The 23,366-nt window shown below is 30.0% G+C and overlaps 2 protein-coding genes across 4 annotated transcripts; one reads left to right on the top strand and one right to left on the bottom strand.

Moving 5' to 3' along the window:
* Window positions 1–3,706: 3,706 nt before the first annotated feature.
* Window positions 3,707–16,527, bottom strand: LOC124957303 (fatty acyl-CoA reductase wat-like). 3 transcript variants are annotated; one of them, XM_047514235.1, is made up of 9 exons: window positions 16,298–16,527; window positions 10,114–10,448; window positions 8,027–8,275; window positions 6,708–6,853; window positions 5,819–5,928; window positions 5,554–5,749; window positions 5,220–5,459; window positions 4,196–4,453; window positions 3,707–4,122 (listed from the first exon to the last, which is right to left on the bottom strand). In XM_047514235.1, exons 2-9 carry the CDS (start codon window positions 10,426–10,428, stop codon window positions 4,035–4,037), a joined length of 1,602 nt encoding a protein of 533 aa, XP_047370191.1. In that variant the 5' UTR covers window positions 10,429–10,448; window positions 16,298–16,527; the 3' UTR covers window positions 3,707–4,034. The 3 variants fall into 3 exon arrangements, with proteins under 3 accessions (XP_047370191.1, XP_047370190.1, XP_047370192.1); XM_047514234.1 differs by lacking the exon at window positions 16,298–16,527 and adding an exon at window positions 11,745–11,869; XM_047514236.1 differs by lacking the exon at window positions 16,298–16,527 and adding an exon at window positions 10,572–10,718.
* A 4,438-nt stretch (window positions 16,528–20,965) lies between these two features.
* LOC124957232 (histone-lysine N-methyltransferase SETMAR-like) lies at window positions 20,966–22,632 on the top strand. The gene is made up of 3 exons (XM_047514070.1): window positions 20,966–21,218; window positions 21,810–21,980; window positions 22,385–22,632. Exons 1-3 carry the CDS (start codon window positions 20,966–20,968, stop codon window positions 22,630–22,632), a joined length of 672 nt encoding a protein of 223 aa, XP_047370026.1.
* The last annotated feature ends 734 nt before the right edge of the window (window positions 22,633–23,366 follow it).

Genomic DNA, 23,366 nt, shown 5'->3' with positions numbered 1-23,366 from the left:
ATTGTATCTCATTCAAGCTGAAAAAGCTTTTAGCAAGTGACCAAACTTGTATGAGGTCTCGCATTATCTTGTTGGAACACTACACCTTTTCTGTTGATTAGTTCTGGCCTTTTCTGTTAAAGTGCATCATTCAGTTTGTTCAGCTAATGACAGTAGACTTCTGAATTAATTGTTGTATTATCCGGAAAAAACTCAAAAAAAAAGATTTCTTTAAAATCCCACCAAACAGACAGCAACACCTTTTTTTGATGGATATTGGCTTTGGAAATGCTTTGAGCCGGTTCATCTTTTTTGCTCCATGATCTCTTGCGTTTGACATTGTTATATACAACCAATTTTTCGTTCCCAATAATGATGCGCTTCAAAAATGGATCATTTTCGTGATGTTTGAGAAGCGAATCACAGACGTCAACGCGACGACACAAATTTCTCTCTGTGAGAACATGGGAAACCCATATATCGAGCTTCGAGGTTAAATCCAGGCCTTTCAAGTGATCATAAACAGTTGAATTTGATAAATTCAACCTCTCACCGATCTCACGTGTTGTTATTCACCGATTTGCATCAACTAATCCCTTTATCGTGTCTTTATCAGTTTCAACCGGCCCTCCAGAATGTGGTGCACCTTCGACATCAAAATTGCCGGAACAAAATTTTGCGAACCAGTTCTGGCACTAGCGTACTATCAACACATCTTCTCCATACACATCGGTTAATTTCTTTCTGGCTTGAACAGCATTTTTATCTTTTCTATAGTACAAAAGTAAAGTATGATGAAAATGCTGCTTATTGCTCTCTATATTTAAAAGGGCACCAATCAAAAACTACTGCGTAGAATCAATAGGATATTTTCACACACAAGCTTTGCTATGTCAGCTCTCAAGACATATATTGATTATGCGGTTTCAGTGTGAAAAAATACAATTAGGTGCAAAAAAATACAATTAAATCCTCTGTCAGGAAAATACGAAATGACTTTCCAGATCGACTCAATATTTATATAACGACCATACATACATACATATATATATAATGATATAAATATATATGTATAACGAGTTATTTCATAAAAATGGGACGAACTTTAAAAAATGGTAAAGATGCTAAGAAAAGTATTTTTCGTTCATAGCAGACTAAATCACGAATTACACATTAAGGTTAGAGGTCTTAAGGAAACTGTTGCAATGTATTATTTAGTTAATTAAAATTCATATTTACTGGGTTGGAAAAGAACACTACGTATGCAAATTTAGTCTAAGGAAGTGACTTTATACTATTACTAAAAATAAAAATTCGGGTAAATTCTTTTAACCCGAAATATACGGTCATTTTAGTTACGATCATAGATTACATTACAAACGCTCATAGATCAAACAGTTTCTCATTATTTATAATTTTATAAAATTATAGAGGCATAAATATAAGAACTGTCCAGATTACTTTTTATCCAATGGAAGTTAATAACGATCTTGTGGACGCTCGATTATACGAAGAAAAATAACGTCATAACATTGTAAAATGTTAGGTGAATGGAAATATCGTTCTAAAAAATAGAAAAAAAAAAAAAAAACAATCAAATTGAATCAATCAAATTAATGAGATGAGAATTTTTTAATATCTTCAGTTTTATGTTCATCTATACGTTTGCAGATCAATTTGGAAGAGCAGAAATGATGGGAATGACGATAAATGCGAACAGGAAAAGGCTGTTGCAACAAGTTAGTTGAAATTGAACACTTTGACCGAAAGTACGTCAACTAATTTAGTGTCAAAAATTATTGTTTAATAGAATTCTTTCAAAGTCATATTTCTCATGTAGTAACACAATTATGAGCTTCGTTTATTGGTCGAGAGAGTCAGATAATTACCTCATATAATTTTCAAAAGTCTATAGTTAAATACTACAAAATGCACCTATTTAAGTTTGTACGAATATAAAAAAAATATGCTTCTTGATATCATACTTATAATTATGTTTTTTTAAAGAGCTGGCACTATCGAAAGAAAATTTTTTTATGTCATTAAAGGAGGGGGAATTAATCGATGAAAATAAACTGAAAGACGTTGAAGTGGATTTTTATAGATCACAAGCCTATAGAATCGATTTGAAGAAGTTATATAATTTTTCGTGAACAAGGTAGGAAATAATTTTTCGACTTCATATTGATATAAAAATATATTACATACTATTATATATATCTAATAGTCAGACTTTTAGAGAAAAATATATGAAGAAGCATAGTAGAAAAAAAAACATATCGAATAAAAACTAAATCTCCTCTAGGAATTCAGTATAATCAAACATAATGGAGATAATATATGCATTAGCAAAAATAGATTGAAAAATTTTTAGAATAATGTATCGCTACATCTGTATACTAAACAAGAATTTTATAAAAAATAGTTAATTTTCCATACACTTCTAATCCTTACAAAATTGCCCATCTCCTGGTCACGGTCCGGTCACCCGTGAAACATGGTCGTCAAGTCATCCAAATGTGGCCTACACACAAATGTCGATATGTCAGGAAGCTCTAGTCCGAAAGAGCAATTATAAAATACACGTACTTCAATATCAACGGCGCTAGAACGTCGCGGTGAAAGAATGCAAGTTATTGCCGCATGATGTCACCCGAATCAATTATCGTTTTGATTCTTCTAAAAATATATGTGATTTATAAATTCTTGTTATAAAAAAGCCAATATAAATTTGCCATTAAAGTCGTTGGTATCACACAATATAATTGGAATTAGATACAATAAATGCGATTTTTAAATGTTGTATCAAAATGAAGAATAGGTATAAACGTCATAAGTCGAAAGATGAAGTTCAGATCATATTATAAATTATTATAAATGAATGCTGTTTTTCACAATGTTATATGTTATTCAATGTTATTATCTATTGTTACTATTTAAGAAATTTTTTGAAAGGGAAAGAGAGGTAGATATTAATATTTTTCTTTGTGAAACTTACAAAAGTGACGCGAACGAGGAGGATATGGAAATGTATTTTCTTGAAGCTATTCAAAAATAGAATCCCCCGATTCTAATCAATCTAAAATTATTGTAATTCGTAAATATGACTGAGAGAATTCGTTACACTTTCTCAATTGCTATCATTCCTAAAATATGTAAAGAGACAAGATGATTTTTCTATTATCTATTCTAGAGCATGAGACAAGTAAGATAGATGTATTTAAATGATATTTACATAACTATTTTGTGGCTTAGATAAATGATGATAGGTTTAGAAAATGATTGTTTAAATGTATTTTCCGCCAGTTGCTATATTTATTATCAACAAAACATATAGAAAAATATCAAAATACCTTACGGATTAACCATTTGCCGTCTTACCTGAGACTTAACAGTTAACAATTTTGCTATAAAAAGTTTTCCCTACACTATTTTCAAAATTCAATGAAAGATAATAAACTTTCTGTTAAGATACTGTAAGGTAGTCAAGATGTGATTGCCGGTTTTTTAGAAGTTTAAAATCAAAAGATCTAATACGGTATAAATTTCATTTCTTCTCAAGTTCCTGTAACCTTATTTTAATAGTTTTAAGGATGAACTGGTTGAAATTAAAATGAAATATTCAATTTCAATTACAAATTATCCAGATATACTAGGAATTATTTGTAAATGAATATAAGGTAATAATATCTAAAAATTATGAAAAAGAAGATGATTGTAATCATAATTAATATGAAAATAAATTTATCATCATGATTTGTAAGGAATATACATTTTTATACAACTTTGAAATCCAATCCACATTAAGTACTATATCCTCATTTGAAATATAATTCGCTTAAATCTACAAATATCAACAGAGTACAGATTGAAGTGTACTTTCAGGCGCAAGGATTAACATTCATATAAAGAATTATGTATAGAAGATCTTAATATTATTTCCACAATTATAATTAGACTATATTGATATCAATTTCAAACAAAACAAAAAACTTCTCAAAGTTGTATTGTCACTTTCATTAACTTCAGTTGTTTATTTTACCCATATTCGAATGTTACAAGTGTCTGAATATCATCATCCAAGTTATCATAAGGAATACGCAGAAGATAAAAAGTTTGAATGCTTGGTGTTTCCAGTAAAGCCTTGAAAATTAAAAAAGCAAGTATTATTTGAAAGTCATTGTGAATAATAGACGATCAATGAGAAAGTGGATACCTTCGCCATTTTATACGAGCTTGTGGAAGCGTTTCAATGGGATCCTTTAAGATGTTCATTCTTATGCCTAGAATGTAATTTTCAAAGTATGTGTCCCAAATGAGATCCTTTATATCACAAAAGAAAAATTTGCGATCATCCGTCGTTAACTTATTCAACAGTTCGTTCCATCTTTTATTAGTAAAGTTCAATTTGGTACAGGTAAAATAACTGAATAAGATCGCCAGTGTATAAATTTTTTTATATATTTTGAGCAACCTTAAACATAAGTGTAAATTTGTTAAAAATTGTATGATCGTTGAAAAGATAGGTGCTGTATATAAAAATAATTGAAGTGACATTTAAAAAAAAGAAAAATAAATGAACATTGGAAACTTAAAGAGTAAATAAGTGTTATAGAAAGAATACAAGTCTGATAGATGATAAAGAAGTGAATATAGCAACTGTGCCAAGAAAAGGCACTTAAAGATCGGCTACTAAAAGAAGGGAGATAGTAGATCCAATTTCGTTACCAGAATTTTACGGACTATTAAGGAAGATGACAGTAACTAAGAACAAGACACCTCGAATTTCTAACGGCTTTTTGGAAAAGGGGAGACACAATTATGACAATTGATATTTCATTCGGTTCGTAAGATGCATGATACCGGCGAAGTATCATATGAATAATGTGATAATTGTTATGTACTTAAGAAAAGAAGGTGCTGACAAGGGTGTAAATAACCGCATTATTAGTCTAGATATTCAATCATGCACCATTTTGATACGAATTAATTATAGATTAATGGGAAGACAAGTTTAAACTAAATTGTTTGATGATCAATTTTTTCTTCGAAAAATTGTCGAACCATGCGAGTCATTGCTAACCCTAGACAAGAACTTAGAAAGCTCAACAAGGCCAAACAAGTGTTTTAAGGAATTTTTAGATTTGAAATAGGCTGATGGAATCGAGTTTTTTGAGAATCTGAGAATGACATCAATCATAAAATCCATCGAACTCAAAAAAAAGATAAGAAAAAATTACCTTGGCTTTTTACCCAAACATAAGGAAATCGTATCAATTATAATAGCCGGTAGTATATGTAGAAAATACATGAAGATAAGATAAATTGATCGATATTTTATATTCCGAAAGGTTAAGTACCAAGTTGCTTCGTTAGTCGGTAATAATCCAATTTTCTTCATCGCCAGTTCTGTGAATTCCTTATAAGTGATTGGATTATCCGTAGATGTGTAATTATAAATAGGAATATCTTCGGTGGATCTGAAAGATTACAGTAAGCGGTAATTTAATTATTTCTAATCGTCATTTGGTTTGATCGAAAATATTTCGTATAAATGTGATTAATTGACGTTACCTTCGATTATTCGCTATATCCCACGCACTAACGATTAGCGCATTAGTCGTCAGATCTCCGGGTATAATGCTGACATTTACCGACTCATCGCAAAAATTAGTTCGTATTATTCCCATTGCAGCACCTGCTGTAATTCCCACTAACCCGTTCATATTATCGGTCCATCCTTTTGTAGGTTCAATATACGTTGGTAACACTAAGAATATTAGTTAATTATTATGTATTATTTATTGCTTTGTTCTAACAGAGTCACATTATTACCAACCGATTCCTGGACGAAATATTCCAATCGGCATTAAGCCAGCATGCCTTTTTACGATATTCTCGGCGATTGATTTCGTATAAACATATGTATTCGGGCATTCTCCAATTAAACTAATACCAGAAATAAGATTCAATTTTTAATTGTCGGTCTCGTAACCTGTCCTCTTAATATATTTTTAATATATTCACGACCGGAAACGTAATTACAAAGGGTCATTACAATATCGATAGATGGTTACACGTAACGAAGTTCTAACGATAATGGTATTGACAAACATAATGGACAGCCATAAAAATTGCAAATCTTTGATCTATCAAGCAGATTTTTCAAATGACTTTGTATAACTAAAGAACATTATTATTAAATATGAAATTGTAATTGTTGATTTGTTTCTTCAATTTCGTTTAACTTTGTTAAATTCTATTGTCAAATATGTTCAACTGTGATATTATTTTTTAATTCAATAATGAATCGTAATTTGTCTTATGATTAGATACAACGTAAAGATAGTATTCAAAAAGAATTGGAAAAAATTTTGTTGAATTTTAATTTACAGTAAATTCATTATTTTCGTTTCCAAGAAATATAATCAATGAATTTAAGTAGCATTTAAAATTACTAAATTTTCAGTAACTTTTCATGAATTATTTAATTTGTTCCCTAATATTTTCACAAAAATTCACTTAAAATAAAAACATTATGTGATGAAGCAATATTTTTTATATTCTCATACATTTGGATAGTAAAAACTTGCGATATACTGGAATAGATTTTCGAAGATTTTATGCGTATCCAGCTAATCGTTTCGCTCGACAAATGCCAAGTACGATTCTGTGGAAATATAATGGGAGAAAACAATCGTGAAATCAAGACTCGGTGATAGACTTACTGCGGTGTAATATCATCGAGCAATTTCTCATCCATAGATTCCATCAAATCGATGAATTTGTCGGCATCCATCGGTGGATTATAAAATTTCTCCTCGATCTGATTTTGAAGACAATTGGCATAAGCCGTCGATACATGGACGAAACTCTATAATACAAAAGATAACGAACATTTATTAGAGTCAATCATTCAATTAAAGATCCACATAATTAATAATATGTGCTGTGTGTCTCAATAACCATGTTCCGAATCGATACCCTTACTAATTTTAATAATGCGAAGAAATAACGGAGAACCTAATTCATTGGTTCAAAGGAGCATACATTAATCAATGGATTTTCAGAATCATTTTTTTGAGTTTTCGATGTCACAGAAAATCTGTTAAGTAGGGATAAATACTTTCATTTTTATTCTAATTGTGACAGATAAGGTCAGGATGAATCGAACGAACCATAATACTGTGAACTTGACACGATTTTGAGTAAAAAGAAAATGATAGAAGTGATTCAATTGATGTTAATAATGCAATAACTATGATGGAAATATTAATCAGGAAAGGTTTCCTTGAACAAGTACTCGAAATGGTATCCATCAAAAACAAATTTCTCTTAACATTTAATTGACACAGTAAGTCCGACCATGCCCATCATGTTGATTTACATTTGATATTATCCAGGCGTGCAGGTAACTGTCTTCTAATTGTCCAAATTTTATATTTTTTTGTGCAACGACTCGACAAGGTCACAGTATTACATATTGTTAGACATCCCTCGTTCTCAGCTATCACGCTGCGACGACGACAATTACTTTAGAAATATACACCCAACATGAATTTGTGCTCACAATTTCATTGCTTTAATTAATTATTCTTCTTATAATTTTTTTCTTTTTTTTTTGAAGAAATTACCTTTTGTCTGAATTAGCATATACTTATAAATAATCTTCATCGATTCTTTAATTTCGTATGAGACATTCAAATGGTATACTTCTCTACACGAAGCATTCTCTTTCATTGCCTACTTACATGTCCATATATATGAGTATAAAACTTGTGAATTCTTTGTCAAGGAAGCGATTTTATTACTCGTATTTGAATTTTACAAACAATAAAGTGTAAAAGAGATTTGTTCAATAATTTCATCGCGAAACTTCAATTTCCTCGCTTGGAAAAATTTCGGTGACTTAGAGAAGGAACTAAGTCACACAATAATGGGTTTCTTTGAACCAAACAATTGATTTCTTCCGCTTATCATAAAAAATAATCGAAATAGAGATTGATGATAGAATTATTAGCACTCATACAAAGAATAGAATGCGTACCTTTAGTTTAGACATTTCCTTAGATAAGTATATTAAATCCTTCAGACTTTTAACATTAATAGCTGCCGCCAATTTGATTTTCTCGTTGAATCGCACAGTAGCAGCAACGTGAAAAACAATAGAGACTTCTCGTATGAGTTTTGCTCTATCGGTTATCGAAATACCGAGATTCGGCAAACTACAGTCACCCTCGATCGCTACTAAGCGATTTTGGAATCCTGGCTGCTGCTTCCTCAGCGTGTTAAACAACTGAAACGTGTGCATTGATAGATTCATAAATATTTCCTGTCCCACATGCGCAACTACGCATCATTAATAGAAGAATGACTAATAAGTCGGACCTTATGTTGTATCTTCAATTGACTTTGTTAAATAAATGTTGAAACCATTGAAAAGTGAATATATTACTACAGAATAAAGCCATGAATCTATCTAATCCCGATCACTTGTTTGTTATTAAAACATTGGTAAGGTTGTTTTCTATTCTTATAATTTATGAATTTGTTTCATATTACGTTTTCTTCTCTAGTTTTTGATTTCTAAATTCCTAATTTATTCCTTTTTTATTTCTAATTTGTAGATATAGACAGCAAATAACAATTTATATACAATTTGGACAGTGTTTTAAAGGTAATTGTAAACATCGATATGTTTCGATATGAATTCTTTCTCCAAAGAATGAGGATCGTATCTTAACGCATTAAAAATCGTTCACCAATTTTTTTTATGCTGTCAAACTATTTTCTATTAATTTTAGATTATAAATAATGTGAGAAAAATGAATAGAGATCAATGACGATAGGATCGATGAAAAAAAAGTAAATTGGATTCAAGAAATCTGCCAAAGTACCTAAAATAACTCATATGCGTTTAACCCATGAAAAACGATGAGGAGAAAAATAGATATATTTATTCGGCTTGTGAAGAAAAAACAAACAAACATTTAAGATTTAGCCTCATCCTACTTAATTGCTTAAATATACTTATGCTTTCAATGTCATTGTGTTCTTTAACAAAATCAAAGTCTGTTTTATTTATTAATATTAAATGCATTTTTATTGGACAGTTTTAACGCTTTGAATCCGCTAACAAAGTCTTATTTCTTGATTATGAGAAAAAAGTTGAAAAAGCAGTGTTACAACTTTTATTTTCAGATTTTGAAAAAACAATCATAGATATAAAATTCAATATTTGATCCAATTGCATTTTATCGAAAGAACATTATTATTATAATATTAAATTTTTTGTTCAATTTCGTTTAAATTGATTTAATTTAGTTATAAAACGTGCACAATTTCTAGTTATTATTTGATACAACGTAAAGTTATTAGCTGAAACAAATCTGTAAATATGTTATTTAGTTTTGCCTTAGAAAATTTAATATATTCGTTTGCTAAATATAAATTTCATCAATATAAGTAACTCTTTCTAAGCATTATATTTCCTGTAATATTTTATCGAATATTTAACTACCCGTTTAAATATTAAGCAAAAATTAATTGGAAGTATGATATCAAGAAGCTACATTACTAATATAGATACATATTTAAATAACAAATCATTGCGGTATTCAGCTATAGACATTTGGAAATTAAATTTGGTATCCAGCTGTTCATATCGCTTTATACGCTTGATCGTGAATGTATTAATGTTCAAGAAGTAGTGTGTTCGACTTTGGTAGTGTGTTTCGAACCTTTTTCTAAAACATTCTTTTTGATTTTTTTCCATAAACTTGGAAAAGCATTTCACTGTAATTTTTTCATGACTTCCATCAAAGTCATTATTTAACTAAGTAGAGAATATTTTCAGTCTAAATATTAATTTTAACGTTAACATTAGAAAAGATTCTGAAAACAAACAGTTGAGGATCCTTCTTTTTATTATGCTTTACTGCTACCACTTTCTAATATGATTTACAAGAAAGAAGAAGACTTTTGAAAATTCTTTATCAATTTTCTTCTTCTTAAAAATATCTTTTAAATGTATTAAATATTAAATACTATTCAGTGAAGACATAGAATCATAGAATTGAATGGAAATCTTATCACAAGATAAAAATAATAATCGATTGTAAATGAAGGACTCACCGAATTTTCGATAATTTCTTCCATTATTTTAGAGACACTTCTATCTTTTTTCCTACGTATCAGAACGTAAATGCGGTTGATTCCAGGGCATCCTCGTAATAATTTTTCAATCAACATTTTTCCCATGAAACCTGTACCGCCGGTTATAAAAAGACATTGATTTACGTAGAAGGTTTGAATCGTCGTTAATTTGTCGATGTCTTCAACTGAAGATAGCGTTTCATTTGGCAAATATTCGTTCGATGTTCCCAATTCCAAATCATTATTCGCAACAGCCATTTCTTGATTGTTCGCTTTTATCGGCACTCCCATCATTTCTGTTTCTTCAAATCGATCTGTAAACAAAAATAATAACATATTCTTCGATCGTTCTGCTTCTATTCTTTAGCACGAGTTCTTCCACATACTTCATATTAGTAGGCTGACAATTCTATTAAAAAAGAATATTATAATCCTACCTTCGAATATTATTTAAGCATTCTCCAGTCCCATGTAATTAATTGATTTTTGTTCATATAATCAAGCTATAACATTATCTGAATTAATACCGATTGAATGAAAAGAGATCATGGCTGTTCTTACATGGATGCTTCTATAATATTCTAAGCCAGTAATTCATTTATAATATTTTAAACTTATAAGGGTGTAATTAGAAAATCGTTTGATCTGTGATCAGTTGAAAATAATTCAATATCTCCATATGTGTGTCTGCTTATATACATGCATATTTATATTTGATCGTTTCGTTATTCAAGCGCGCCAGAAAGTAAAATAATTTGCAAACAAGAAATTATTAAATAAACTCTCGCAATATATCTTCGACGTGTTCATTTTAATCGTTTGTCTTAATATGTCTTCTTTTCTAACAATGAATGAATAAAAGATATGATTTCCAGTGGTCAGAAGGCACCTTGAATTTATTCCATAGATAAATCGACACGTATTGTTTCATCAGGTCAAGGAAAAAATAGATGGGAAATTTGATTTGTATCGCCACTAGAAATTCATTCATAAATAATACATATTTTATTTTGCGTTTACGTATAACAACAAAATGCAAGAATTATATATTTAAATACATTTATAGATAAGAAGAATAAGGCAGGAATACAGTTAATACTCAATGTGATCTAAAATGATAGCTTAGTCATTTTATATTAATTACACATATTAATGGGGTTTATAGCTATGTACACAGACACCGACATTATACTTGTTAGCGAACATTTTAATAATTTTCAATCTTGGATAATCGTCGCAAGTGCAAACTTACTAATTTCGTGCAAAGTAGAAATAATGGAAAAGTGATTTATTTTTCATTTATATTTCATTTTATTTATAAATGATGCTATTTCAAATTCTATTCCATAATTTGGGTTTATATTGTATCTTATGATACCAGTACCATTTAATTTGTAATTATTTGAAGTCTTAATATTACATAGTAAGATTTCATATTTATTATATTTACTAATGAGAAGAAGGCTTATAATTATAGTAAGAATTATTTGACGAGAGACAATCTGATTTTCATGTGACAATCGTATTGTTTGACTTCTACATTTTTAAATTTTCTATTGATGTAAAATAAAAATTATGATATTTTTAATGAACATATGACTTTTACTTACTTTCTGAAGAATTTTCCAATATGCAGATCAAGAATTGATTATGTTATCTACGAAAATATCTAGATCAGTCATCTATCAACGTTACTCGAATGAAGCTTATCGTTCCACTAAATTTTATTGCAGAAAATAGTTACCTTTTATATCCACTATTTAACAACACAATAACCTATAGATTTAAATTTATAATTTGATTTAAATGAGTTAAGCTATGTTCATAAAATTTCAACAATTGTGCATGCCGTACATCTTAGAAAATGCAAGTTTTTCGATTAAACTGATAAATAATTTAAAACTACTTTGATCTGCCCTTTAATACCTATTCTTTTACATACAATTTTTTTTACGTATAATTTTAACTTTAATAAAAGTAATTTTGAAAGTCATATCTCTTTTTAAAATATGCGATCAGATCAACGGAAGTCATTTAGAAGTCATTTTATGAGTCGTATTTAATATAATGTATTTTCCACTACCACTATTATTATTGAAACATTCATATTGAGTCATTCGAAAAGTCATTTCTTTTTTTTTTTGTGAAAATGAAAGACAATTTTCGTATAATGAACAAATGTTTTATTAAATTATATATTGGCCATTCTGGTCCAATACCTTTTACCATCTTTCTGGTAGTAGTATTATTCCACGTCAATAAAATTTTTGGTCTTTACTGGCAAAAAACTGATCGAGGTTGTTTTTGATCTCTTCATTTGAAGTGACCGACTAACAAATTTTGCAGTGACCGGAACGAATAATAATCCGGAGGTTCCAGATCTGGAGAATATGGTGGATGTGTCATTGTATCTCATTCAAGCTGAAAAAGCTTTTAGCAAGAGACCAAACTTGTATGAGGTCTCGCATTATCTTGTTGGAACACTACACCTTTTCTGTTGATTAGTTCTGGCCTTTTCTGTTAAAGTGCATCATTCAGTTTGTTCAGCTGATGACAGTAGACTTCTGAATTAATTGTTGTATTATCCGGAAAAATCTCAAAAAAAAAGATTTCTTTAAAATCACACCAAACAGACAGCAACATCTTTTTTTGATGGATATTGGCTTTGGAAATGCTTTGAGCCGGTTCGTCTTTTTTACTCCATGATCTCTTGCGTTTGACATTGTTGTATACATCCAATTTTTCGTTCCCAATAATGATACGTTTCAAAAATGGATCATTTTCGTGACGTTTGAGAAGCGAATCACAGACGTCAACGCGACGACACAAATTTCTTTCCGTGAGAACATGAGAAACCCATATATCGAGCTTCGAGGTTAAACCCAGGCCTTTCAAGTGGTCATAAACAGTTGGATTTGATAAATTCAACCTCTCACGGATCTCACGTGTTGTTATTCACCGATTTGCATCAACTAATGCCTTTATCGTGTCTATCAGATTCAACCGGCCTTCCAGAACGTGGTGCATCTTCGACATCAAAATTGCCGCATCGAAATTTTGCGAACCAATTGTGACACTGGCGTACTGTCAACACATCTTCTCCATACACATCGGTTAATTTCTTTCTGGCTTGAACAGCATTTTTATCTTTTCTATAGTACAAAAGTAAAGTATGATGAAAATGCTGCTTATTGCTCTCTATATTTAAAAGGGCACCAATCAAAAACTACTGCGTAGAATCAATAGGATATTTTCACACACAAGCCTTGCTATATCAGCTCTCAAGACATATATTGATTATGCGGTTTCAGTGTGAAAAAATACAATTAGGTGCAAAAAAATACAATTAAATCCTCTGTCAGGAAAAAACGAAATGACTTTCCGATCGACTCAATATTTATATAACGACCATACATACATACATATATATATAATGATATAAATATATATGTATAACGAGTTATTTCATAAAAATGGGACGAACTTTAAAAAATGGTAAAGATGCTAAGAAAAGTATTTTTCGTTCGTAGCTGACTAAGTCACGAATTAAACATTAAGGTTAGAGGTCTTAAGGAAACTGTTGAAATGTATTATTTAGTTAATTAAAATTCATATTTACTGGATTGGAAAAGAACAACACGTATGCAAATTTAATCTAAGGAAATAACTTTATACCTTTACGTAAGTTCTTTTAACCCGAAATATACGGTCATTTTAGTTACGATCATAGATTACATTACAAACGCTCATAGATCAAACAGTTTCTCATTATTTATAATTTTATAAAATTATAGAGGCATAAATATAAGAACTGTCCAGATTACTTTTTATCCAATGGAAGTTAATAATGATCTTGTGGACGCACGATTATACGAAGAAAAATAACGTCATAACATTGTAAAATGTGTGAATAATTTTCGATTATAAAATATATTTTTTTTAATTGCTTTTTTTAATAGAATCATTAATCAATCTTCAATAACACTAATGTTAGGTGAATGGAAAAATTCGTTCTAAAAATAGAAAAAAAACAATCAAATTGAATCAATCAAATTAATAAGATAAGAATTTTTCAATATCTTCAGGTTTACGTTCATACATACGTTTGCAGATCAATTTCGAAGAGCAGAAATGATGGGAATGACGATAAAAGCGAACGAACAGGAAAAGGCTGTTGCAACAACAGTTGAAATTGAACACTTTGACCGAAAGTACGCCAACTAATTTAGTGTCAAAAATTATTGTTTAATAGAATTCTTTCAAAGTCATATTTCTCATGTAGTAACACAATTATGAGCTTCGTTTATTGGTCGAGAGAGTCAGATAAATACCTCATATAATTTTCAAAAGTCCATGGTTAAATACTGCAAAATGCACCTATTTAAGTTCGTACGAATATAAAAAAAATATACTTCTTCATATCATACTTATAATTATGTTTTTTTAAAGAGCTGGCACTATCAAAAGAAAATTTTTTTATGCCATTAAAGGAGGGAATTAATCGATGAAAATAAACTGAAAGACGTTGAAGTGGATTTTTATAGATCACAAGCCTATAGAATCGATTTGAAGAAGTTATATAATTTTTCGTGAACAAGGTAAGAAATAATTTTTCGACTTCATATTGATATCTAATATATTACATACTGTTATATATATCTAATAGTCAGACTTTTAGAGAAAAATATATGAAGAAGCATAGTAGAAAAAGAAACATATCGAATAAAAACTAAAACTCCTCTAGGAATTCAGTTTAATCAAACATAATGGAGATAATATATGCATTAGCAAAAATAGATTGAAAAATTGTTAGAATAATGTATCGCTACATCTGTATACTAAACAAGAATTTTATAAAAAATAATTAATTTTCCATACACTTCTAATCCTTACAAAATTGCCCATCTCCTGGTCACCCGTTAAACATAGTCGTCAAGTCATCTAAATGTGGCCTACACACAAATGTCGATATGTCAGGAAGCTCTAGTCCGAAAGAGCAATTATAAAATAAACGTACTTCAATAACAACGGCGCTAGAACGTCGCGGTGAAAGAATGCAAGTTATTGCCGCATGATGTCACCCGAATCAATTATCGTTTTGATTCTTCTAAAAATATATGTGATTTATAAATTCTTGTTATAAAAAAGCCAATATAAATTTGCCATTAAAGTCGTTGGTATCACACAATATAATTGGAATTAGATACAATAAATGCGATTTTTAAATGTTGTATCAAAATGAAGAATAGGTATAAACGTCATAAGTCGAAAGATGAAGTTCAGATATTATTATAAATTATTATAAATGAATGCTGTTTTTCACAATGTTATATGTTATTCAATGTTATTATCTATTGTTACAATTTAAGAAATTTTTTGAAAGGGAAAGAGAGGTAGATATTAATATTTTTCTTTGTGAATCTTACAAAAGTGTCGCGAACGAGGAGGATATGGAAATGTATTTTCTTGAAGCTATTCAAAAATAGAATCCCCCGATTCTAATCAATCTAAAATTATTGTAATTCGTAAATATGACTGAGAGAAATCGTTACACTTTCTCAATTGCTATCATTCCTAAAATATGTAAAGAGACAAGATGATTTTTCTATTATCTATTCTAGAGCATGAGACAAGTAAGATAGATGTATTTAAATGATATTTACATAACTATTTTGTGGCTTAGATAAATGATGATAGGTTTAGAAAATGATCGTTTAAATGTATTTTCCGCCAGTTGCTATATTTATTATCAACAAAACATATAGAAAAATATCAAAATACCTTACGGATTAACCATTTGCCATCTTACCTGAGACTTAACAGTTAACAATTTTGCTATAAAAAGTTTTCCCTACACTATTTTCGAAATTCAATGTAAGATGGTAAACTTTCTGTTAAGATATTGTAAGGTAGTCAAGATGTGATTGCCAGTTTTTTAGAAGTTCAAAATCAAAAGATCTAATACGGTATAAATTTCATTTCTTCTCAAGTTCTTGTAACCTTATTTTAACAGTTTAAAAGATACCTTTAAGAAAATTACAATATTTTTCTTTTCAACTCACAAATTTCATTTTATCTACCCGCGAACATTCGTCTATTTAAAGTGTAGAGTGAAAAATATATGCATTTTTTTCTAAATAAATAATAATTTTTCTGATCTTACCGTACTTCTCAGTCCTAATCGCCCTTCACATAGACGCTGTAACTTTAACAAAATATGATGACGATAAAAAAAGGTTCGAATCCTAATCTGCACTACGATCGTCAAAATTATGAAAGATCTAAAAATCGACGTTAATGCGAAAATTTAGAGCACTCGAAGAAAAAAGAATCTATTTCGTCACTTCGTTATAAAACTCAAACTATTTTCTCGTTCTTCTATTACTGCTTACTTAAGAACTCTCGTTCTTCTATTACTGCTTTTCCCTACCCCCGCCCCCTTCCTTACTAGCTCACCTTGAATTTACGTTTATAACTTGGCTACTTTTCATTATTTCGAAATTTGCATAAGTAAATCATAATATACAATTTTCTATTAACATATCGTGTATGTATTATATAGAATAAATCTGCATTAATCTTTTGAATATGTTGTTAATAGTCAAGTCTATCGTCTTGAAAAATTTTCTAATAATAAAAATATACCCGCTTGGTGCATTAATTATATCACAAATATTTTCTTTCTCTTACAATGTTTCTTACCATCATTAATTTATCGACGTCGAATTTAATCGCGTAGCATGAAATAATAAGCAGATTCGATAAATTTTAAATTGACATAATTAAACAGTCAGACATTTTTAATGATATATTCCAAAGAAAAAAACAAAAAAGAAACGAAAAAGTGACAGATGAGAACTTACACAATTTATTTAATTCGATACGCAAATTTTGTCGAATAATATCGTTTAGGTTTTGTTTCGAAAGAATGATTTTTGGCTTTTTCTTTGGTATAACTGATGCTTTTTTTATTCACATTTCAAATGACTATCTACAATTTGCATTTGTATTATATTTAATGATATTTTTAACATTAAATAATAAAATGAAATTCAAGATACGCTTGCTATCGTCATAGAATAAATTTTTTATAATTGATATCAAGTGTTAATCGCAAAGATAATCGTAAATAATAATATTACTATTTTTAAAAATATTATCAGAACGCAATAATAATAAGCATTATTATTATTATTATTATTATTATTATTATTGTAAGACACTATATTCGTTATATTTATTAATTATAGTAAGGATTATTATTATTATTATTATTATTATTATTAGTAGTAGTAGTAGTAGTAGTAGTAGTAGTAGTAGTAGTAGTAGTAGTAGTAGTAGTAGTAGTAGTAGTATTAGTAGTAGTAGTAGTAGTAGTAGTAGTAGTAGTAGTAGTAGTATTAGTAGTAGTAGTAGTAGTAGTAGTAGTAGTAATTATTTGACGAGAAACAATTCGATCTATTATTTTTTAAGGGAATAAATCCATTCGTCTAGAACTTTGTAGGATTCTATACGAATATAAAACTATGAATAAGATGAACTTATATTATTCTAATATATATGTCATTAACAATCAGCCTACCGTCTTGAAACGTTATTTAAAAAAAAAAAAAAAAAAAAAAAAAAGAAAAAAGAAAAAAACAAACAACGTAAACGATATGAATTAATTGTTTTTTGCTAAATTTTACAATTTTTCATTTTATTCTTAATTTATTGTCGTTCAATTCAATCGAGAAGCCTGAAATTATTTAAATATTATTTCTCTCGCAACTAGTATTGTCTTCTCGTAACATGACATATTTTATATCAAACGTAATAGTAAAGATAATCGCAATAATAATATTTTTATTTTAAAAAATATGATCAATATGTAATGTTAATAAGCCTTATTACTATAGTAAGTAATTTATATTTATCATATTTATTAATTATAATATGATATTATTATTATTATTATTCCAAGAATTATTTGACGAGAGATAATTCGTTTTAATTCGACAATCGAACTGTTTTATCTTTTGCTTTGTAAAATTTTGTATTTGTTAAAACTGGCGAATTTAATTACGTTTTATTTACCAAATTTTTCCAATAATTACTTATTTATTCTTTATCCAATACACTGTAATTTAGCTCTTATTAAACTATAAGATTAAAAATATTTCTTCTTTCTCCTCTATCACTTATGCTTAATCGATCAGTATATCGAATGATAATGATGCAATGATCCATAGATTAAAATTTAAAATTTCATTTCAGTGAGTTAGGCTAGGTTTTTGAAATTTTATCGTGCTCGCCGTCATCATAAAAAATGCAAAATTAAATAATTTATCAGTAAAAATGATAAAGAATTTAAAACTACTTCGACAGTGATGTCCGTCATGATTTCGTATATATATATTGATCCAACGCTATTCCATTAATAATTTTATCCTAGTTTTCACTGTTTTACAGTAAATATCGAAAAATAAATCTTATAATAGCAATAAATTGTCTTCCAATAATATGAGTTAATAAATCTTTAGGATTAAAAATTGTGAGAATGTTTGTTCGTTCGCAATAAGAAAACAAAAATAGAAATATATTTTCTTTGGAAATAATATTATATAGCTTAAAAATATATAGCTTAATAAATGAAAACAAAAATTAAATTGCAATATTCGACCGATATTTCGCGAATAAAAATCAAAATTATACCTTTACCTCTTCCTCTGTTTCACTCAATTTGATCGAGATTTATAAAATAATATTAATCATTTATTCTTACTACAGCAATAGCATAAATTATAATTATCCTTCTCTATTAACATTCTTTGATAATCTTGCTTCGTTTTATCCTTTAAAAAAAAAAGTAGTTAGATGATAATAAAAATGATACAGGCGATACAGTGAACGTGAAAAGTATTCGTACAACAGTGAATTTGAAGAAAAACATCGTAGAACTTTGTTTATTACAAAAAAAAAATGTTAACAAAATATATATATATATATATATATACATATTCTTAGAAATCTCTAAAACGAATGTTATTAAAAAATAATTATTTATTTATATTTATCATGATTATAAATGTTCAGAAATTAGCAGAAAATTAGCAGAGAAATTAGTAATAAATATTCGTACATTTGCAACTAGAAAAACTATACAATTTAATACATAAACGTAATAAATAAATAGCAATTTAATTAATGCTTAATAGTAATAAATTAATAGTAATCAATAAATAGCAATTTATTTATAATTTTAGTATCTAGTGGGATTTCCTTTAGATTGTATAATCGTTTGATGACTTTGTGCCATCGAATTTATTAAATTTTCTGAAGTTAGTACTAGAAATTTTATTCCTCTTCTAAGAGTCCATTTTTTAAATCTTTCTTTGAAGAAATATGATGATCACGAATTTTTTCTTCGAGATAACCCCATAAATATTTTATAACATTCAAGTTTAAAGATTGTGGGAAGATTTTTAGTACATTATACAGGATCCATTATCATGTATTCTGCTTTGGATCATTATCTCGTAAAAACACATAATTGACCTGTAATCCAATTTTATTTGTACTAACTTAAAAATATTGTTTTAAATTATCAATATATAATTTATGATCCATGATACCATCGATAAAATGAAGATATCCAACTCCTGCTTTAAGAATAACAAATATTTTACGAATGTCTACAAATTTTTTTTCTCATATTCGGTGTTTTTTTTTCTCCATATAGTATATCATTCATTCAACCCAAATATGTTAAATTTACTTTCATTAATCCTTAACGCTCCGCGCGTTTCTCGAGTATTACCTACCAACAACTCCGGCACATTTTTGGAGCGGAACGCCTGAGATAAAGAAAGTCTTATTTCGAGCGGAAAAAATTATACGTCCTTGTGAATGCATTTGATTTTATTTAGTTTATAAACATGCATTTTCCTATTGTAAATAAAAGATAAATTTTGTAATTCACCATGGTGTAATATCTTTGGAAATAATCTCCCATGTGCATTCTGGGTTTACTTGGGCAAGTGTCACAGTAATCACTTGCTTGACGTCTGCCATCCATTTGTTTTCTTTTAGAGCACACAACGTAGTCCCTCTTTTCACCTTTTCTCATTATGTGAATTATTTTCCGTTTAGTCTGATTTCAGAAATTGATGTAGAAACTCTTGTTCTATCGTGACAAAAATCTCCTACGAGTTGATCGGCTAAAATTTTTCTATACTGTAACTCTACTAACTGATGTATATTTTATTTTCTCTGACATGTTATCTGAAATGTTTTGTTGACAAAAATACCTTTAAGAACTTTTTTAAAAAAATCCAATAAATAGATATAACTTACGTGTCTTATGCTCCAATATATATCATAAAAATATTTTGCTTCTTTATATATTTTAAGAATGATCAATGAGCAATTAAAGAAGTATAACAATTTCTCTTATTCATATTTTAGAATTGCAATAATAATATGTTATGATCCAGGAGATTCCATTTTTGAATTGTTTCATAAAAATACATTTTCACTTCTTTGTCATTTTTCTTACTTCTTTAAGTTACGCGATAAAAAAAGAAAAAAATTAATATCTATTTCGCTTACTATTTCATGGGAACAATTAAAATTGTAAGAGTAGACAACAATATTAAATAATATATATATATATATTAGGTGGACCGGAAAGTAATGTCGTTTCTGCGCATGTCGATATTTGATTGTCATTTGTCAGTTCATTGTGTACTTCGAAGTACATTGTGTGTCAAAGACATTTTAAGGTTATTGTGACTTGTTCACTTCTAATAAATAATTAAATATTAGACTTTTTTTTGCAATTTGGAGTGAAATGGCCAGCCAAATACCAAAAGAGCATATCCGGCATTGTATGCTTTTTGAGTTTCGCAAGGGTAGTAACGCAACAGTTCCAATCAAAAACATTTGCGATGTTTATCCAAGTACATTAGACGCTCATAAATGCCAAAGATGGTTCTCTAAATTTAGATCCGGTAATTTTTATCTCTCTGACTCGATCTATCGATCAGGAAGACCAACAACATTAGACAACGACATGCTAAGGGCAGAAGTGGAAGCAAATCCATGTCAGACAATCGAGGAAATCTCAAACACCCTTCTTTTTTTTTGTTTCGTCAGGAGGAAAAACCTTCAAAAGGCCCCCTGAGCCCGGTACTGAGAGGAATGTCGGATTCAACCCGCCTGAACATACACTCAGGTTCGGATTGCCTACCGACTAAAAACCCTCCCGATTCTTATTACTAACATGCTGAGGAGAAAGGGGATTGGAGGGGATTGCGCAAATGCGTATTACAAATTCACCCAGTCCCCTCCTCGGTGAGCCAGGCCGGAATTCGCCTTGCTCTTCTTCATTCGTCCATTTCCACACATACCAATACGTAGCACTCGACAAGGGCCCATGAGCCCTCGGAGACGCAATTACTCCCTAACTATATACATATTGGCCCGATTCCCACTCCATGGTGCACTGATCAGACCCATTCACGCCAGTATATATAGCATCTACAGCAAAGTGACGCTTGAGCCAGCTCGGAGCCTTGCCCGAGGTGGCTGCACTGGAACTACTCTCCTATGCGGCCTATCGTTCGCACTCCTGTCCATGTATACACCCGCACGGTCACTCACACATCCTTGTTCTCGCGACCGTTCCCTCTCAGCGTCCTCCTTTGTTCACATGACACGCCCAGCGAAGGTCCGAAAGGCCGCCCATTCTTTCGGAGCAGTCAGGGAGATCCTGACTATCCCGGGAAGGATTAGCTGCCCTCGTTTCGATCAACTCGTTCCTGGCATCCGTCCACGCCGGGCAGTCGATCAGGATGTGCTCTGCCGTATCCTCACTCCCAGTGAAAACACCGTGGGGAGGGAATCTTCTTCATATTATTTAAGTACGCCGAAAAGCAGCCATGGTCGGTCATCAGCTGTGTGGTGTGGAATGTCGTTCCGATGGAGAACGGCCTCCCAATCCACTCAGCCAACCATTCGGCAATAGCCGCCCTCGCGCGCACTCCCGTTGCTGCTGATGTCCCTGCTAACCCAAGGTCCTCATGCTTAAATTAAAATATTCTTAGATGGTTGACCAAGGTTAATCAACCTTGGTCAACCATCTAAAAATATTTGCAGCAAATTGGAAAAATAAGCAGAGCAGGTGTTTGGGTCCCCCATAATCTGTCCGAAGAGAACAAAGCCAACCGATCCACCACATTCATCGTATTGCTTCAATGACATAATACAGAACCGTTTTTTGATCGTTTGATCACTGAAAACGAAAAATGGGTCCTATATGATAATTCAAAACGCAAAAGGAAGTGGCTCTCTCCAAATGAATCACCACGAAGTACTGCGAAGCCGGGTTTACATCCCAAAAAGGCGCTTGTGTGTGTTTGGTGGAGTATACGCGGAATTGTTCATTTTGAAATGCTGAAACCTGGACAAACTGTTAATGCAGATCTTTATTGTGAACAATTGGATCGAGTGAACTAATCTTTAATCGAAAAGTATCCGGCGATTGTCAACAGAAAAGGCGTTATTCTGCAACACGACAATGCAAGACCACATTGTGCAAGACGAACCTTGAAAAAAATTAATGAATTGGGATGGGAGGTACTGCCTCACCCACCATACTCGCCCGATATCGCATCCTCGGATTTCCATTTATTCCGATCGCTACAACATTTTCTTAGTGGCAAAAAATTTGAAAATTTAGATGAAATCTCGAGATATTTTATTCAAAAACCAATTGATTTTTATCGGTCCGGCATTGAAAATTTGCATACTAGATGACAAAAGGTTGTTGATAACGAAGATGATTACATTATTGATTAAAAATAAAAACTTATTAAAAATCTATTCGTTTGAATTTAATTTAAGAAAGCGACATTACTTTCCGGTCCACCCAATATATATATAATTTTATGAATAATTATAATAATGCCTGAAATATTATAATAATTTCTAAAATATTATAATAATAACTTTTTTCATTTAATGACGTGTCGTCTGTTCTTCATTTTGATACAATATTTCACAATTGCATTTAATTGCACTAATTTGAATTAAATCATAATTTGTCAAAACCAATGACTTATTGATTAATTGATATTTATAGTTTACGTACATCAACAGATATCGAATTGTAGAGATTAAAAAGACATTATCTGAAAAAAAATTCACCTTATATCATAATTAATCGTATTTATTATAATCTTAAAAACAAA

This window comes from Vespa velutina, chromosome 25, assembly GCF_912470025.1.
Source record: "Vespa velutina chromosome 25, iVesVel2.1, whole genome shotgun sequence".
NCBI lineage: Eukaryota > Metazoa > Arthropoda > Insecta > Hymenoptera > Vespidae > Vespa > Vespa velutina.
This window is presented reverse-complemented; position numbering and strand designations above follow the sequence as displayed.

Excerpts from the sequence above, each read along its gene's own strand:
- LOC124957303 (XM_047514235.1), bottom strand. The coding sequence starts at position 10,428 with ATGATGGGAGTGCCGATAAAAGCGAACAATCAAGAAATGGCTGTTGCG. Across the intron at positions 5,750-5,818 it reads AATATTTCGTCCAGGAATCG|TGTTACCAACGTATATTGAA; the intron begins GTTGGTAATAAT and ends TAATATTCTTAG. Across the intron at positions 4,123-4,195 it reads GCTCGTATAAAATGGCGAAG|GCTTTACTGGAAACACCAAG; the intron begins GTATCCACTTTC and ends TTAATTTTCAAG.
- LOC124957232 (XM_047514070.1), top strand. The coding sequence starts at position 20,966 with ATGGCCAGCCAAATACCAAAAGAGCATATCCGGCATTGTATGCTTTTT. Across the intron at positions 21,219-21,809 it reads AGAAGTGGAAGCAAATCCAT|CGTCCTCCTTTGTTCACATG; the intron begins GTCAGACAATCG and ends GTTCCCTCTCAG. Across the intron at positions 21,981-22,384 it reads CGATCAGGATGTGCTCTGCC|AACCGTTTTTTGATCGTTTG; the intron begins GTATCCTCACTC and ends GACATAATACAG.